The following is a 19,678-nucleotide window of genomic DNA, read 5'->3' on the forward strand; positions in this document are numbered from 1 at the left end:
AGTGCACAGTGCCTTGCACCTCAAACACCCCATCTGGTCACAGTTTGCACCTGTAACAGCTGCTGACCATTTTCAATGAGAACAATTTCTACTTAATCAAATTCCCCCTTCTACATCAGATCTTTTAAAGAAAACTGTCCACAGCTGAGTGCAGGAACCTTTGAACTTCCCAGTTCACACATCGAATACCGGCATCAGAAGATGCCAGGGAATGACACTGGGTGCCTTATCCACTGGGTACCGAGCTCTAACTAGCTGAATAGAATTGGGGGAGGGGTTGCCCTTCAGTCAGGCTAAGAGCAGTAAATACAGCTTCTCCTCATCATTGCCCCACCACTCCTCCACATTAAAAGGGGAGAGATTGGGCTGAAGGTGGAGAGGTAGGTTGAGGAAGGAAACATACTTCAGCATTAACATGCGGCCTCCCGGGGCCACCTTATCGAATTGGCACCTGGTTGTTTCCAAAAGTCATTAGAAGGGGTAGACGTTGCCAGAGAGAGTGTGCCCTGAAAGCCACATGGTTTTGAGATCCTTTCTCCAATGAGCTTTTCATATAGAAATTGTATGTGGCTGTGATGGCATTTTACATTTTTGTTGATGATGACTTGATAGATAAATGTTCATAATACTGTTAAGGATAGCGGGGGAGTGGAAGGGTGGGAGGGTACCTGATATCACGTTTTAAAAATAAAGCAATCGGAGCAAATAAATAAAATAGGAACTTGGAATTCCTGTCTCAGGTCTGGACCTCCAAACCACAGATCCTTTGCTGATGTAAATTTGGAATGGTACCTCCAGCAGTAAATACGGAAACTGGTATTAGATGAGTGCTGGTCTAGATTATGGTTCCACCTGAAAGTGCCTTTTGACCAAACGTGAATGTGGGATAAGGGATGATCATTACTCACGACGGCCTCTCAGCCAGGATGCTGAGTGCTGAAAATCCCCCCTCTGTGCCCACTGCTGCTGCCTGTAGGCACCCCTGGCTTCCACCCTTTTCTAGGTTCTTGCGCTGACTGGCTTGCCCCGGGCGTCTGCAGCTGGCTCCCACTTGCTGCCTCACACCAGTTGTATCGTCTGGGTGCCTCTGCCCTCAGGCCTCCCGCTCCCCACCACCGCCGTCCCTCAGCCAATGACTCACCTCCTGCTGCACACAGAAAATAGAAGCTGTCGGGAGGAGCGAGCTCGGGTTTCCACATACACCACACACACACCCCCCCCACACACCACAGTCAAACCAGTTTATCTCTGTTCAAATCCATCTCTGTGCTAGAGGTGTTCTCTCTCTCACCTGTTCTCTAGATTCTCTGCCTGCTTTCTCAGAAAACTGGTTCCAACAATCATCCCCTCTACGCCCATATCTTCAGCCTCTACTTTGCTGCTCACTTTTTCTCAGAATATAAAGGTTGTCAAGTCTCTTCCATCTTTAAAAAAAAAAAATCAAACACCTCCTCCCTTCACATTGAAGCTTCTGGAAGCTGGAAATTTTGAAGAGGACACACGACACAGTTTCTGAAATGAAAAAGCAGAATTGATTGTTATTTTTGGTAAGCAAAATAGAACCAGGCTTGTAAGACAGAGTCTCTCTGGACAAAGCAAACTGTAACCGTATGTAGTTTAGGAACCCAACTGAAATCTCAGTCCTGCCCCCGTGGTGTCATCAAAATGACTCCTCCAAACTGCAGGCTGCACTTTGGTGTCTCTGTAAGCACTGATACTTAGCCTCTCCTTTCTTCCTGAAATGCTCTTTATAGTCTTTCTGAAAGACTTTCGTCTCCTGGTTTTTCTTTCATCTCTCTTGCTATTCCTCAGTTTACATTAAAGAATTTTCTCATCACTCTACCCTTCAAAAAATAGTATTCCTCATGTTTCATCCTCAGATTTATTCCCCTCTAAGTCTGTATCCTTCCTGTGATACCTCATCTACTCCTTGTCCTTGGAAACTCCCATTCCTTGCCGGGATAATTCATCTGAAACCTCAGCTGTTGCTTCCTCTGTGGAGACCTCCTTGACCACTCTCCCCACCCCCAGTGTGATTTAAGTGCCCATCCTTTGTCCTCCCTCTTAGCACTTATTAAATTATATTATAGTCATTTGACCGCAAACTCCTGGAGGTTAGAGATAACTGTGTCTTTCTATCTGTATCTCCAGTACTCCCTGCTTATTGGCTGACAAGAGAAGTGCTTATTAATGGTTGATGAATGAACTGGAGTTTTCACTGTATCAGGCCGCCATTTTAAGCACACACATGCGCACGCACACACATACGTAAGTGCACTCCCAAAAAATCCTTGACTCTGATCGAGTCTCTAGATCCAACTACCGATTTGTAAGAAAAACAGAGGCCTGGAGAATACGTTACATGATATCATAGGGATGCAGTCAGCGAAATCTAAGTGCGGGAAATTCTAAGACAAACAGCCACATTTCTTTAACTGCAATCAAGCAATTGCAATATATGGAGCTTTTTTAGATCTTGATTTTTTTTTTGAAACTGTAAAAAAAATTATGACTCAGATGAACACTGTATATTTGATATTAAGGAATTATTGTTAATTTTTTAGATATGATAATGGCATTGTGCTTATTTTTTTAAAGGGTCCTTATGTTTAGACGTACGTTCTGACATATTTACAGATGAAATGATATGATGTCTGGGATTTGTTTCAAAATAATCTGAGAGGGAGAATAATCTGGGTTGGGAGACAGATGAAATTGGATTGGCCAGAGGCTGATAATTACCGAAGCTGGTGACAGCTACCCAGCAGTTCATTATGCTATTTTACCTACGTTTGTTTATACTTTTAGATTTCAATCATAAAACTTTTATTGTGGCAAAATATACATAGTGCAAAATTTATGTTAACCATTTTTTTTTATAGTTTTTAGTTTTCGTTTAAGTTCCAGTTAGTTAACATTCAGTGTAATATTAGTTTCAGGAGTAGAAGTTAGTGATTCATCACTTACATATAAGACACTGTGTTAACCATTTTTAAGTATGCAGTTCAATAGCATTAAGTACTTCACATTGTCATGCAACCATCATTACCATTCATCTCTAGAACTTTCTCACTTTCCCAAACTGAAACTCTGTACTCATTAAACAATATCTCATCCCCCAACCCTACCCCTTGCAACCATTATATTTTCTGTCTCTATGAATTGGACTACTCTAGGTACATCATGTAAGTGGAATCATATAATATCTATTCTTCCGTGTCTGGCTTAATGTCTTCACAATGTTAGCATAAGGTCTTCTAGGTTTATCCATGTTGTAGCATGTATCGGAATTTTATTCCTTGTTAAGGCTGAATAATACTCTGTTGTATGCATTTACACATTTTGTTTATCTGTCTGTTGGACATTTGTGTTGTTTCCAAAACTTTTTCCAGAAGGTGTCTGATAATGAGGATTCTTAATATAAGGTATACTGATTGTAGTTATCTTGCTGAGGAACTGGCATAAAAACTAATTTCTGTAGACGTCAGATCCCAAAGGCTTAAGAGTTTTTTAAGATCTACGGTCCATACAAGCCAGGAAGTGCAAGAGACTGCAGGCGGTGGGGTAAAAAGTTAAGAATGGGGAAAGGAAGTTACCCTTGTTGTCTAGGATTACTCAGAAAAGCTCTTGCCCTCATTGGCCTCTACCACTCTCAGGTAGCTTTTCTACTTCTTGAGGATCCCTACACAGTTATTTCTAACACATGTAGCCCTGCCAAATGTATTTTTACCCTAAGCTCAGGAACTACCTTTCAGCAATTTTATACCAAAAATAAGTGTATCACTTACAAGTAAAAAGAAACCTTTTATCTGTTCCTGCAGGAGAGAAACCAAGTTCGAATGAACGCCTAAACCAGAAAATGTTTGCATCAAATATTAGTCTGAAATTTGTCCTTACTCTTCTGGTTTTTGGAAAATTATCCTTTAGACATCTTAAGGAGCAATGGGACTGTGAGGAGTATGTGAGATCTAATTTCAGGTTAACCTTGAGGTTCCCAGAGAAGTTCTGGAATCAGTGTGGAATTTTAGATATTCTCTAGAAGGAGCCATACTGTTTAGTTTGTTCTACTATGTGGCTCAGATTCTAGACTCCTTAGACAAGCCCAGAACTGTCCTTCCCATCTCATGGTTTCCCAGGTTAGAGCAGTCTAGAGTGGATTGTAGCTTCCCTGGCCAGGACTACCCTGAGCTCAAGAAAATTCTTCCTTTCTCATCTAAACTTATTTCCTGCTTATAGTCTCAGGAGAGGATTGCCTTTTATATCTTGTATTGACCATCCAATACATATTGGCTATTTGTCACACCCCTTTGTCCTTAGAAGCCCCAGTTTTGGTTTTAGAGGTTTTGTTTTTTGTTTCGGTTTGGCTTTTTTGTTTACTTTTTATTTTGAGATAATCGTAGATTCATATGCAGATGTAAGAAATAGTGCACAGAGATTCCATGTATCTTTTACCCACTTTCCTCCAATGGTAGCATCTTACCCATCTATATTATCACAACCAGGATATTGAGCTTGATACAGTCAAGATAGAGAAATTTCCATCACCACAAGGATCCCTCCTGTTGCCCTGTTATAGCCATACCTACTTCCCGCCTGACCTCACCTCCTCCTTAGCCCCCAGGTGCCATTAATCTGTTCTCAGTTTTTAGAATTTTCTCATTTCAGAAATGTTACGTAAGTGGAATCACACAGTACATAACCCTTTATGTCTGGCTTTTTTCACAAGACATAATTCTATGGAGATCAATCCAGCTTGTTGCAATATCAATAGTTTGTTCCTTTTTATTGTTGTTTAGTATTCCATGATCTAGATGTACCAGTTTGTTTAACTATTCATCTATTGAAGGACATCTGGATTGTTTCCAGATTTTGGCTATTACGAATAAACATAAGTAATTAAACGTGTGTACAAGTTTTTATGTGAACATAAGTCTTCATTTCTCTCGGATAAATGCACAGAAATACAATAACTTGATCATGTGGTAGTTGCATATTTAGTTTTACAAGAACCTGTCCAACTGTTTCCTAGAGTGGCTGTACCATTTTAAATTCCCACCAGCAATATATGAGTGATTCAGTTTCTCCATATCCTCACCAGCATTTGATGTTATTACTATTTTTCATTTTAGCCATTCTGATACTCATTGGATTATAATTTGCATTTCCCTGATGGCTAGTAATGTTGGGTATCTTTTCATATGCTTGTATATCATGTATGTCTTCTTTGGTGCAAGGTGGGGCTGGAACTCATGATCCCAAGATCAAGAGTCACATGCTGTACCAACTGAGCCAGCCAGGTGCCCCAAAAGGACTTTGTTCATGTTTTATTTGGATAGTTTGCTTTTTTTTAGCTGTTGAGTTTTGAGATTCTTTATGTGTTCTAGAAACCACTTCTTTGTTGAATATGTGATTTGCAAGTATTTTTTCCTAGTCTGTAACTTGTCTTTTTCATCTTTTTAAGAGGTCTTTCATAAAGTTTCAAAAATTTCAAAATTTATCAATTTTTCCTTGTTTCAAAAATGTATCAATTTTTCTTTTTATAGACAGTGTCTTAGATGTCAAGTCTAAGTATTTGTTTCAAAAATTTATCAATTTTTTCTTTTATAGACAATGTCTTAGATGTCAAGTCTAAGAACTCTGTGTAGCTCTATCATGAAGATTTTTCTCCTAGGTTTTTTCCTAAAGCTTTATAGCTTATGTTTAATATTTAATTCCATGGTCTATTTTGATTGAATTTTTTATATAAGGTATGAGATTTAAATAGAGATTTATTTTTTACTTATGGATGTCCAATTGCTTCAGCACCATTTGTTTAAAAGGTTATCTTTCCTTGGCATATTTGTGTGGGTCTATTTCTGGGTCACCTGTTCTGTTCTGTTGATCTATATGCCTATTCCTCTATCAATATCACAGAATTTAGATTACTTTAGCTCTATAATAGGGCTTAAGATGAGGTAGACTGATTCTTCCCAATTTATTTTTTTTCAAAATTGTTTTAGCTGTTCTTCCTTTGCCTTACCATATAAGTTTATTATAATCCTGTATATATCTACCAAAAAATCTTGCTGGGATTTTGGTAGGAATTGCATTAAAAACCCACATATCAATTTGGGAGAGAATTGACATTTTTTTTTTAAGATTTTATTTATTTATTTGACAGAGAGAGAGACACAGCGAAGAGGGAACACAAGCAGGGGGAATGGGAGAAGGAGAAGAAGGCTTCCCACTGAACAGGAAGCCCGATGCGGGGCTCGATCCCAGGACCCTGGGACCATGACCCAAGCCGAAGGCAGATGCTTAACAATTGAGCCACCCAAGCGCCTCAAGAATTGACATTTTTACTGTCTTGAGGCTTCCAATCCATGAACATGGATGGTGTTGTTGAGTTCTTCCATATGCTTGCTGATTTTCTGTCTAGGTCTTCTCCCAGTTGTTGAGAGAGGAGGATTGAAGTCTCCAACTGTAATTGTGGATTTGTCTATTTCACAATTTTTGCTTCACACATTTTGCAGCTCTGTTGTTTGGTGTACACACATTTAGGATTGCTGTGTCTTCTTGGTGGATTGATCCTTTTATCACATAATGTCTCTCTGCATATCTGGTCATTTTCTTTGCTCTGAACCCTACTTCATTTAATATTAATGTAGCCACTCTGGCTTTCCTTTGATGAATAGTTTGTGTGATTTAACTTATTCCATCCTTTAACTTTCCACTAGCCTATATTTGTATATTTGAAATGAGTTTCTTTTAGATAGTGTATAGTTGGGTTATGTTTTTTAATCCACTCTACCAGCCTCTTTTATTTTTTTTAATATTTTATTTATTTGTTTATTTGACAGAGAGAGAAAGCACAAGTAGGCAGAGCAAGAGGAAGAGGGAGGAGCAGGCTCTCTACTGAACAGAGAGCCCGATGTGGGACTTGATCCCAGGATTCTGGGATCATGACCTGAGCCAAAGGCAGACGTTTAACCAACTGAGCCACCCAGGTGCCCCATCTGCCAGCCTCTTTTAATTGGTGTATTAAAGCCCTTTGTATTTTGGGGGACCTGGGTGGCTCGGATGGTTGGGCGTCTGCCTTCAGCTCAGGTCATGATCTCCTGGTCCTGGGATTGAGTCCCACATCGGGGCTCTCTGCTCAGTGGGGAGTCTGCTTCTCCCTCTCTCTCTGCCTCTCCCCTTGCTTGTGCTCTCTCTCTCTCTCTCAAATAAATAAATAAAATCTTAAAAAAAACCCAGACCTTTATGTTTCATGTTATTATTGAAATGTTAAGATTAGGGGCACCTGAGTGGCTCAGTCATTAAGCGTCTGCCTTCGGCTCAGGTTATGGTCCCAGGGTCCTGGGATCGAGCCCTGCATCGGGCTCCCTGCTCGGCGGGAGGCCTGCTTCTCCCTCTCCCACTTCCCCTGCTTGTGTTCCCTCTCTCGCTGTCTCTCTCAGTGTCAAATAAATAAAATCTTAAAAAAAAAAAGAAAGAAATGTTAAGATTATGCCTGCCATTTTATTTTTTGTTTTCTATCATCTCTATTTTTGTGTTTGTTTTATTTTTCTTGCCTTCCTATGGGCTACTTGAACTTTTTATAGAATTCCACTTTTATGTACCTATGGTGGGTTTTTTATTTTATTTTTTAATCTATAGTGTTTTTTAGTGTACCTCTTTGTATAGCATATACATATATATATATATGTGTGTACACACACACACACACAATATCACTGTCTGCTGCTGTCATCATTGTAACAAGTTTTCTGTCTTGCCAGATGGCCTCTTTGTAGTCCTTTGGCTAGAGAAAACAGGCCTTTGTTGGGCTCTTTTTGTCTGTACCCATTGGCATTTCTGGGTTTCCGGCTTCTTTAGCTCCAAGTCTAGGATATATGAGGCAAAAAGAACTCACTGCCATGTTATTCTTCATGCCCCCAGGTCCCTAGCCAGGCTTTTTTCTCTCTACCTTTCACAGTCTTCTTTTTTTTTTTTTATTTTCTGAATTTTTTTTTTTTTGCTTTATGTGGAAAATAGGCATAAATCTCATTTTATGCTTTTTTTTTAATTTTATTTTTAAGCAATCTCCACACCCAACATGGAGCTCAAATTTACAACCCCAAGATCAAGAGTTGCATACTCCAACGACTGAGCCAGCTAGGCACCCGTATGCTATTATTTTATATCTTAAATGTGTTTGAAAACATTTTGATTTTTGGAAACATCAGACTTTCAAAGTCTTTCTGTGTTTGTCTTATGTAACGTCTAGGGGTTTTAGTTGTACTTAGTGGCAGAGATAGGAAAAAGTAGATCTACTCCCATCTTCCTAGAAGTGGAAATCCCTCCCAGTTTTATTTTTGATCTAACGTAGAGTTAAGGTAAATTTTCTTTTTCTTTACTGTTCTGAGTATACCTCTGACTCTGACCCAGCCCACTGGATCCAGCCCTGGAATTTACCCCAGAGGAAGTTGGCTCATAGCTAGACTGTTACAGAGTTTCAGGCCAGTGCCTTTATTCTGTATACACATCTTTCTTTCCTGTGTCTTTCACTTACTCTCCTTTGTTTGCATTGTTTCAGAGAGAGAGCTGCTGCTACTAGAGTCCTCTGAGCCACAAGATGGCGCCCCAGAGCAGTTCAAGCTAATCTTTTCCTGTTCTTCTCTGGGGCCCCATTTTTAACTTAATATTAGGAAACTCAAGGCCGTTTATCTAAACCAGCATATAGCTCTGAAGACCCAATTGTGTTTTTCTTTAAGTCATGTCTTCCCAGTTGCATGAAAATTTAAGCCATCAGTATCAAAAAGTGTTTTTGTTTGAATTTTTTTTTTGTATCTTTAACTTGTTGGCAGCTCATATGGAAAATTTAAAAGTAATTGTTATTCCTCTTAATGAATTGAGTTGACATTTGTAATTGGGTTCACTGAAAATAATCTGTAATCTCAGCATAGCTTTAGGAAAGGAATGTTATAGGGGTGCCTGGGTGGCTCAGTTGGCTAAACAGTTAAGCGTCTGACTTCCTCTCGGGTCATGATCTCAGGGTCCTGGGATCCAGCCCTGCGTGGAGCCCTGCATTGGGCTCTGTGCTCTGCGGGAGTCTGCTTGTCCTTTTCCATCTCTCCCCATGTCCCTCCCCCTCCCCCTGCTCATGCTTTCCCTCTCTCAAATAAATAAATAAAATCTTAAAAAGAAAAGAATGTTATAAGTGCATTCTGAAGGAGATGCACCTCTCAATGTCTTTTGAGGTATTTGAATTGATGAGCCAAACTTTCTTACAGTGTAGATTTTTGCTTTTGATTACTAGCCTAACTTTTAAAATGATGGCTTAAAAGATTATATAAAAATGTATGGAATAAAACTACTGGTAAATACATGTTAACAGTCTTTGGGTGGCAAGGTATGAGTGGTTTCTTCTTTGTCTTTCTTCTGGTCTATATTTTTTAAGTTTTCAATAATGAGCAACTTTTTTGATTGAGTATATTCTTCAGCTAATCAGAAAATATTTATTAACCACCTAACAAATGTAGAGCCAGCATATATATTTTCCTAGGTTGATAGTCACTCCCTCACTAAAGACAGGGACCATGTCCTTTTTTTGGAGATTTTATTTATTTATGCGAGAGAGAGTGTGCATGCACACGCAAGGGCGAGGGGGGGTGCGGAGACAGAGGGAGAGGGAGAAGCAGACTTCCTGCTGAGCAGGGAACTGATATGGGGCTTGATCCCTGGACCCTGAGATCATGACCTGAGCCAAAGGCAGATGCTCAACCGACTAAGCCACCCAGGCGCCCCAGGGGCCATGTCTTTTAAAATTTTGTAGGCTGAGATACCTACCATGTGCCTTATACATAGTGAGACCTGGGAAATAACTGTTGAATGAACACAGAAGCCTTTATTCCTAGCTTTGAAGGAAAGAATTATATTTTACTGATTGTAAGGCTTTGGGTTTAGGGGCCTTACAGTGGTCTTGGTATACTTTTCTGCTTATGTATTAGCACACATTCAGTGGGCAAGTTTTGTCCATTCTGTCTTAATTCTAGAACTACTAATTAGGGATAATAAAACCAACTGCAGTTCCCTAAAATAACAAAATTAGTAATAGAGTAGGATGGATGATATAAATCCAAAGCATTAAGCAGTAATATTAAAAATTTGGCCCTTACTAAAATCATTCTTAGACTGTTAGAAAGTCTACACAGATATTATACATAACAGGTGCCATAGCAATATTTGACAACTGACCAAATAAATGAAGTTTTATTGATTAAAGAATTTTAAATATCCTAAAAATCTACATGGGAAGAAATTATGAGTAAAGGGAAGCTAGATTAAAATCAGTGCCTTTTTAGGGGTGCCTGGGTGGCTCAAGTCTGTTAAGCATCTGCCTTCAGCTCAGGTCATGGTCCCGGAGTCCTGGGATTGAGCCCCATATTGGGTCCCTGCTCAGTGGGGAGCTTGCTTCTCCCTCTCCCTCTGCTGCTACCCCTGCCTGTACTCTCTCTCTCTGTCACATAAATAAGTAAAATATTTTAAAATAAATAAGTAAAAATAATAAAATCAGTGCCTTTCCAACCAAGACTCAAGAAAATTAATGATTTATTCAGTGACTTTCAACTCCTGATTTTCATAGGCTCAACAACTGTTATAAAGAACTTTTATATTTCTGATACAGTATTATATAATATAATTTTTCATTAACTTTTACTTAGTAATATCCATTTATAGCTTAGTTTAGTAAGTTGTCAATAAAAGTAATCTATAGACTTCTCCTTATGAAAGGTTGAATGTAGGCAAGCTTACCAACGTACTAGATTTGCTAAAAATCCAGACTTTTGAGAGGCAGTCATGTGCACACAAGATGGGTGGGAAGTAGAGAAAATGGGAGTAAATTCACTGAAAAGGAGACTAGAGAATAGAAATTGACAGATCTTTGAGTGGAAAAAAGGATTTCAGTGAAAGGTAGCAGTCTCAGCAGAATCATGACATGGAAAAGTTGGCTGAAAAGATGCTATCTAATCCAGTCGTATACAAACTGTAAAAAAAAAAAAAGTAGAACCCTTTATTCAAATGGAAACATATGCAAAATACCAATATATAAATATACAAAAGCTGAGCAGTTTGGGTTAAAACAGGGTGGGGACTAAAACCCATCCTCGTTGAACCTCCCTCTCTCTATCCCAGTGGACTCTGTGGAACACACTTTAATAACAACTCCTTGGGGCACCTGGGTGGCTCAGTCGTTAGGCATCTGCCTTGGGCTTGGGTCATGATCCCAGGGTCCTGGGATCGAGCCCTGCATTGGGCTCCCTGCTCAGTGGGGAGCCTGCTTCTCCCTCTCCCACTCCCCCTGCTTGTGTTCCCTCTCTCGCAATCTCTCTCTCTGTCAAATAAATAAATAAAATCTTAAAAAAAAAAATAAAAACCACTCATCTTGTCTATGCTTAGAACTCTCTCCGCCCTCGGACCCAGTGAAATGTCGCCTAACCAGTAGGCAGGTGGTAGACATTTATTTGTAATAAGAAAACATTTTCTTCAGGTTTACAAAGATGGAAAATTATTTTAAGGAATGTTTTTTCACCCATTACCAGAAAAGAGTGTTTTACCATTGAGACTACCAGTTGGAAGAACCACTCCATTTACTTGAGATTCTTCCCTTGGCCCTCTTGGGGACTGGCTTTGTGTTTTCTAGCTCTTGGATGTGGTCTCTCAACTAGCCAAGCAGAATGTGCAGCTGCTGGTCCTGGGCCGAAAGCACATGCTAACACAGCACTCGAGGTGGAGAAAGGATGAGATGAAAAAGGTGCAAAAGCAAGCCAGGTGCTTCTTTGCTGACAACATGTAAGTACTGAAGGTACTAGGTGAATTACACTCGGCCCAAGTCATCTGCTTGCTAGTTACCTATTTTCGCCATTTTTAAAGTGCATGCGTATGAATCCCAAAAAAAGATTTGAGGCAGCTGACAAAAATCTACTTCCTACAGCAGGGTAAATTTAAATAGATGAGGAAATCAGGGTAAAGGAGAAATAGGAGGAAGCTAAAGTCAGAAGTGAGATGAGTACCCAGAATGCATGCATAAGGTCCTACGTAGATCATTTAACAAATATTACATATATATGAGCACCTTCTGTGTTCTTGGGAAACCACAATTGTTCACCAAGTCCCTACCTTCTTGGGACTTAAAATAAACAGCTAAACAAATAAAAAGGTAATGTAAGCCCAGGCAGGGATCAATGCTAAACAATAAAGCAGAGTGAATAGGTGAAAAAGGATTAGGTAGGGGGTAGGTCAGAGGGTAGCGGGTGGGGTGGTCAGGAATAGCCGCTGGGAGAGGGCAGATACAAGGGGAAGGAGTCATTTGAGAAAATGTGAGGGTGGATGGAAGAACATCTCAAGCAGAGGGAACAGCAAATGTTCAAAAAGCTATGAAGCAGGAATGTGTTTGGCATGTTTGAAGAAAGCAAGCAAACCAGTGCTGATGAGCTGTGCAGCAAGAAGAAAAGTGCTGGGTTCTGAGGTCAGAGAGAAGGCAGGGACCACAGTAAAGAAGACCTTGTGGGCTCTGGTAGGCAAGTGAGGAACCTGGATTTTATTCAAACTGTAAAGGGAATGTTGCTATGAGCGACAACTTCTCAGGAAGCCAAAGGAACATGGAAAACAAGGTCAGTGACAAAATGGTACGGTGTCCATAAAGAAGAAAGCATCTACTCCAGAGGGGCACAGATCCTCAACAGTACACGTAAAGTTTTAAAATACACTTAGTTTTACATATGATTTATGCTGACAAAAGTTTATTTCCAACTTTGCATGGATAATGTGTGTACCCTCAGCCCCAGGTCTAGGTTTCGTTGTGTTGAATGTGATAGCTTCAGGATTTGTCAGTTTTCCCCAAATTATCTATTCCTAAAAAGGTAAAATGGCTCTCAATGCATGGAGCAGGAGGCCCTAACCCCTCATTCAGATCCCAAACCAATCCCTTTTTTCTTTAGCTAACTCCTTCTATGTATTCACGGGAAGGGTTACTTCTCTGTCTCTAAGAGTAGAAGACAACAATAACGCTCGGCACACACTCACTTTAGGCAACAGTGGGTAGACAAGAGGAGCACAGTCTTTCATTAGTCTACCCAGATTCAGAACGTGGGCCTGCCACCTCCTATCCAGGAAGGTGTTTCCCTTCTCTGTGTCGTCTTCATATGTAACCCCCAGCGGGGTATTGTGAAGATTAAATTAGAGAATACCTGTAAATAATACATATAAAACTGTGGCAGGGCACCAAGTACATGCAAAGCATGTATGTAGTGCTGTCATCATTACTATTCTTTTCCTTAGGTGGAGGAATTGGAGAAATGCGATGGTAAAACCAAAAAGCCTGATGGAAATTGCTCTCATGCTTGGTTTGGGACTTTAAAGTGACCTTCTGAGGCTTTGGATTTGAATGTTTAAGTTTTTAACATTAATTCTATGTTCCACTAATTTGCCAAAGAAATCTTTTCAAACATATACTGCAGAGAACAGTATAGTGAATCCCCATGTAACTGTCACCCAGCTCCAACGATTACCATCATTTTTCTCATCTTGTTCCATATAGCCCCCTACTTTTTTTTTCTTTTCCTCTCTCTTTTTCCTGAAGATTTTTAAGGCAGATGTATTCCAGTCATTTATCATTTCATTTGAAATAGTTTAGTATAAAATAAACATCAAATGGTCCCACTTTGGGTCATTTGGATAAGGCATAAGACCTATCCCATGCTGCGGTCTGAGTCTCCTGAGCCAAGGCGGCCCCTGCTGTTCTTACAGCATACCTCCTCCAGTGCTGAGTGTTGAAGCTGAGGGTCCATTGGAGACTCTGAGTCACTGGCTCTTCTCAAAGCAGGTGATGCCTTCTGTTGCAGATCTGGGTGACTTCCCAGAAGCTGCTTTGAGATACCAATTTTAGCTTTGAGGCAGCCCATTATTTTTGGTAGCTTGCAAGGAAGTGTCATCCTGTCCTATTAATATTATGAACATTTTTCGAGTTTGAGTGGGGGGAAGGGTGTGCTCTGTGGTGGATAGGCCAACAGGAACAACACCCGGGGCACACAGAGAACCAGCTTTTGAATGTGAAGAGGGAATTATTGTTAGAATTTTCCATTTTAGTGGAAGAACCCAACAGAGCCAAGTTGACCATTTGCATTCCCTTCCTCTTAGCTTTCCATTTGTATTCTAGATAGTGCTGTCTACTACCAAAAGACTTGGAGGTGGTTGGTTTATAAGTATCACCGGGATCATGTCACTTAAGAATGAAAGCACTGGGGCGTCAGGGTGGCTCAGTCGGTTAGGCATCTGCGTTCAGCTCAGATCATGATCCCAGGGTCCTGGGATCGACTCCTGCGTGGGGCGCCCTGCTCAGCGGGGAGTCTGCTTGTCCCTCTCCCTTTGCCCCTCCCCCAGCTTGTGTTCTCTCTCTCTCTGTTTCTCAATAAATAAGATCTTAAAAAAAAAAAAGAAAGAATGCAGAGCACCTCTGAGGAAAGTGGAATAAGAAGTAAAAAGCATGGTAAAGACTGCTATCTTCTGCCTCCTTGGGGCTGTGTGTGATTGTATTCTTTCTTCTGCCTGGCTCAGCTCAGAGGATGATCCGTTCCTTCTGTATGCCACACTGCACTCGGGGAACCACTGCAAATTTATCACAAAAGATCTGATGCGGGACCACAAGGCCTGTCTACGTGATGCCAAGACCCAGCGCCTCTTCTTTAAGTGGCAGCAGGGACATCAGCTAGCAATTGTTAATAGGGTTGCAGGATCAAAAATAACCTTTCAGGTATGTTATTTGTTCTCTACATAATGTCAACAGAGTGTGGCACAAAGAATTTTGCTACTAGCTGGAGGTTTTAAATGCTTTATTTTTCTCAGCTGTAGGTTGGTATTTGGAATTAACCAGTTCCTGGAAACAGAAAGTCGGCCAGGGCAAAAGTTTTCATAGTGAAAACATCTGAGATGTCATCAATTGTGACTTCAGTTATGTCACGGATTATAACTTGTTTTTTATTTTCATACATGTTTTTTATTTTCCTATTTATTTGCAATAGCTGAAAATTCCTTATCCTTTATGGTTCATAGTATTTCTGCTAAGCAACTCCTTTTTCCTGTTAATCCACTTCTGCAGCATGCTCTCCACTGAGTTCTCCTTTGACTCTAGTTTAGATTCCTGCAAATACAAGGAGTGTCTCTTGTGTGAAAGCAAAGGGAGAGAATCCAAAGGCAAGTTATTATGGAAAAATACACTAGTTAATGGTAAATATGGTCCAATGGTCAAAAAACATACAAAACAACAGATCTATACAAAAAATCAAGACTGTGGGAAACGATATAGGACAACTGGCTTGGTTTTCTCAACAACAAAAGATTACGAGAATAGAGATGAAAAGTAAAGCACTATTTAAAATTAAGAGATGGGTTAGCCTGGTGATGGGTATTAAAGAGGGCACGTACTGAATGGAGCACTGGGTGTTATAAGCAAACAATGAATCATGGAACACTACATCAAAAACTAATGATGTAATGTGTGGTTATTAACATAACATAATAAAATAAAATTAAAAAAATAAAATTAGAGATAATTCAGTCACGGTGTCATAACCTAATTTCAACTCCTGTTCAAAGAAATCAACTGTAAAATACATGTATGCACATGTAATAATTGGGGAAATGTGAATAGTGGATATCTGATGATAAGGAATTATTAACTCTTAAGTGTAATAATAGTATTGAACTTTTATTTATAAAATAGATCTTATCTTTTAAAGGTACATATTGAATATTACAGAAGAAGTGATATAATATCTGAGATTTGCTTCACAATAATCATGGGGAGTGGTGTGGATGAAATAAAATTAGCCATGTGTTGGTAATGGTTGAAGCTGGGTGGTACCTGGGAGTTCATTATACCATTTCTCTACTTTTGAATATATGAAATTTTTCTCTCACATACAAAGCTGATAAAGGCAAGTAAAGAGATTCTATCGCCTATAAACGTAATAATACAGAGAATCTTTAACCTTAAAAATGAACCCACCCCCCAAAAAGGGACCCCTAATTCTAGGGTTCATCTTCACAGAGCTACCTGCTCTCTGAAAATCCATTGTTAAGTAAGAGAGAATATTGAAGCAAACTGAGAAGTCGTCAGAAAAGAAAGGGAAATGGCCAGGCAACCCCTTAGTGTTGTTCTCAATGTTTGGTTCCCTTTTTAATTCAACAGCATATCCCATGTTATGACACAGTGGTGCAAACAACTGGAGACTCGTGGCACATACCATATGATGAAAACACAGTGGAAAGATACTCCTATGAAGTGCCAACCAAATGGCTTTGCCTTCAGCGAAAGACATGAAGACTCTCCCCCATGCTAAACTTGTGTTTGGGTGCCCTTCTGGTTGGCATCAGAGCACTTCAGTCGATGCTTGTTTAGCAGTGCTCCTGTGTGATCCACTCTTGTCTCTTTGGTCCGGTTGGTTTGCATGTCAACAGATTGACTTTTTTTAATGAAATAAAATATAAAATCTTTTCATAACCAGTTGCATTTGTTTTTGGAGACTTGGCCAGACTTGGGGAACTCAAGGCAGAGTGAAGCCTACGTTTCTCCTGGCGGGCCGGCTACTCCACTTACTTGGGCAACAAGCGCTTCTGATATCCATTTTGCTACTCCTGACCTCACCTTCCAGGTCCCCCAGTAGCAGAATCACTGCATCTAGGCTTAGGCTGCTCATGTTGTTTTTAAACCCCTTCTCCATTTCCAGGATCATCTCATCCTGTACAGATTATCTCCTGCTCACACTGAATCACTTAATGTCCTCTGTGATAAACTGGCCAAAATATCAGAAGCTTATTAGCAACTTTTACTTACCACCCAATGATTTGGGTTGGAAGAAAAGGAGCAGTTCGTTCTCTTTAGGCTGTGGTCATTTGTTCTTCATTCTACAATGCCTTTTTCAAGTTGGTTCAGTATTTTGTGAACACTATTAATTCCATCACTCAGTATATGAGAGCTTTTTAAAGGATACAGATTTTTTTTTCATTTAATCAAGTTTGACTTAGTTTAACAAGTCATAACTTTTCATATTTGCCTCTGTTTTACCTGCTTGCCAGCCAGCATACACCTCACTGGACCTTGATTTTAGCTGGAAATATCCATGTCCCAATACTTGATGTTCTTTACTTAGTCATACATACATACTGTATGGTTTAATATTCAAGAATAGGCCAGAGGCTCCTGGGTGGCTCAGTCGTTAAGCGGCTGACTTTGGCTCGGGTCATGATCCCAGGGTCCTGGGATCGAGCCCTGCATCAGGCTCCCTGTCCAGCTCCCCCTGCTTGTGTTCCCTCTCTCACTGTGTCTCTCTCTGTCAAATAAATAAATAAAATCTTTAAAAAAAAAAAAAAAGAATAGGCCAAATCAATCTATGGCAATAAAAATCACAATAGTAGTTGCCTGAGGCAAGGGCACAAGAGAACTTTCTGGAGGGTGATAGAAAGTTCTATATATTGATCTGGATGATGCTAACTTAGGTGTATGTGTATATTAGTCAAAATTTATCACACTAAATACTCGAAACTGATGTATTTACAACAACATATCAAAAAATATTAACATTAAAAAGATAATCATCTAGGGGTGCCCGGGTGGCTCAGTGAGTCAAGCTTCCGGCTCTTGGTTTTGGCTCAGGTCATGATATCATGATCATGGGTCTCATGATGCATGGGTCATGGGATTGAGCCCTGTGTCTGGCTCCTCACTCAGCAGGGAGTCTGCTTGAAGATTCTGCCCCCACCCCACTCACTTGCACATATGCTCTCTAGAGCTCTCAGAAATAGATAAATCTTTTTAAAAAAAATTATTTACATGAAATAAACAAGTAAATTACCTCATTTACATAAGACCATCTACACAAATATGAGTAGGATGTGTAGTATGCAGAGAGAAACTATCCAGGAAAAACACAGGAGGGGATGTTTCATCTCCTTATCCATTTACTGAATCCTACACTGCTGCATGCCTAGACAAAATAGCTCTCCAGGAAGGGGTTTAATAAATTGATAATACTGAAGATGCTGAGGCTCAGAAAGTTCTCATAAATCCAATCTGCTTATTTTCTAAATTTCATAAACCACATACTTAGAAAACTGTGCTTTCAGTGAATTAAACTTTTTCTAGAGGAACTACCCTAGTTTTCAGAAAATTTTTAAAAAGAAAAAAGCATTTGTTAAATAAGCTTATCTAAAAACCTAATGCAAATACCTCACAAGGAGCATGTGGAAATTGGGGGAGGATACAAAAGGAATCCTAGAACTTCAAAGTAAGAGTGAACCTTGAAGAACATAAAGTCCAACAGTAGCATTTTATAAAGGAGGGACAGACCCAGAAAGATGTAAAGGCTTTTGTGGATCCCACAGCTAATTAGGGAAGACATTTCAACTGTAACCCACCTCTGATTCCCAGCCAAATATTCTTTCTTCTGTACACTGATTTAGGCTAGAGTAGTTCATAAAAATTCAGACTGAATGGTAGAGCATCCAGTATTTAGATTTAGGAACTTTGTTAGCCACGTAAAAGAAAGGGAGTAGAATGAGAACAAAGAAACAAGGGAGTACCTCTCTAAAGGGCCCACATTTGCAAAATGGCTTATCAGTGTAGAAAATTGGGTAGGGAAATTACCTTATTTTTGAACTCTTTAATACTATTCAAAAATAAAACCCGGGGGGGGGCGCCTGGGTGGCACAGTTGTTTAAGCCTCTGACTTGGTTTCAGCTCAGGTCATGATCCTGAGATCCTGAGATGAAGCCCTGCGTAGGGCTCCACGCTCAGCGAGGGGTCTGCTTGAGATTCTCTCTCCCTCTTCCCCTGCCCCTCTCACTTGCGCTCTCTCTCAAATACATAAATCTTAAATCAATCAAACAAACCAACCCTTGGGCTCCTGGCTGGCTCAGTCGGAAGAAGATGTGACAATTGATCTCAGGGTGGTAAATTCAAGCCCCACATTAGGTGTAGAGATAACTAAAGAATAAAAATTTTTTAAAAAATCCTAATTTCTGCTTGACAGGAATTGAGGTACATCTGTTCTTTGTCCAGGAGTAGGGGGATTCTAGGACTGTTTAGGGTAAATCACACTGACACAGGACCCTCACAAATGCAGAGATCTGAAGGAAGGAAGGCAGCTGGTACCAAACACTTAGGTTGCCTTTTGTGTTCTGATAACCTGAGTGGAAAAGAAATAGCTACCTGTCAAGCAAGGTACGAGACAACAGGAAGAGGAATTCTTTTAAAAGCTGTGCTCTGAAGAAAACAAAAAAAAGAAAGTTGTGCTCTGGATTGACAGTATCTTTTAAGTCAGCTAGAAACAAAGGAAGGCTTTGAGAGGGCATTGACTCTTGCCACTGAAAAATACTTCTGAAGTGCTTTGTGCTTCCCTCTGACATGCTCCTGGATTTATACTCTCTTTTCCTTACTGCTGTTCTCTAGACCCCAGAACGAGAAGATCTCAAAGGGGAAGGCTGAGTTAACGATTCTCTCAGGACATTGGCACTACCTCACCTCTGGTGCCTTGTTCTTCATGTTAAATTAATTTTTGTCTTCAGGTTTGCACTTCAATGGAATGACTTGCTCTTTGGTCCTTTAACAGGTTTGTCACTTTTTAAAAAAATTGTCCTAATGCACCATAAAATGCATCAT

General features: G+C 39.9%; 1 protein-coding gene across 3 annotated transcripts in view; it reads left to right on the plus strand.

Moving 5' to 3' along the window:
* PRORP (protein only RNase P catalytic subunit) overlaps positions 1–16,568 on the plus strand; it is a 131,597-nt gene extending 115,029 nt beyond the window's left edge. For all 3 annotated transcript variants that reach the window (XM_025870168.2, XM_073895082.1, XM_025870167.2), the window contains 3 exons: positions 11,666–11,814; positions 14,578–14,773; positions 16,211–16,568. In XM_025870168.2, the coding sequence (XP_025725953.1) occupies positions 11,666–11,814; positions 14,578–14,773; positions 16,211–16,342 (477 nt within the window). In that variant the 3' untranslated portion in view covers positions 16,343–16,568. The remainder of the gene's footprint in view (positions 1–11,665; positions 11,815–14,577; positions 14,774–16,210) is intronic.
* The last annotated feature ends 3,110 nt before the right edge of the window (positions 16,569–19,678 follow it).

The sequence above is a fragment of the Callorhinus ursinus genome, unplaced genomic scaffold (genome assembly GCF_003265705.2).
Source record: "Callorhinus ursinus isolate GAN/ISIS: 27379988/994484 unplaced genomic scaffold, GSC_fseal_2.0 scaffold8, whole genome shotgun sequence".
In the NCBI taxonomy this organism is placed as follows: domain Eukaryota; kingdom Metazoa; phylum Chordata; class Mammalia; order Carnivora; family Otariidae; genus Callorhinus; species Callorhinus ursinus.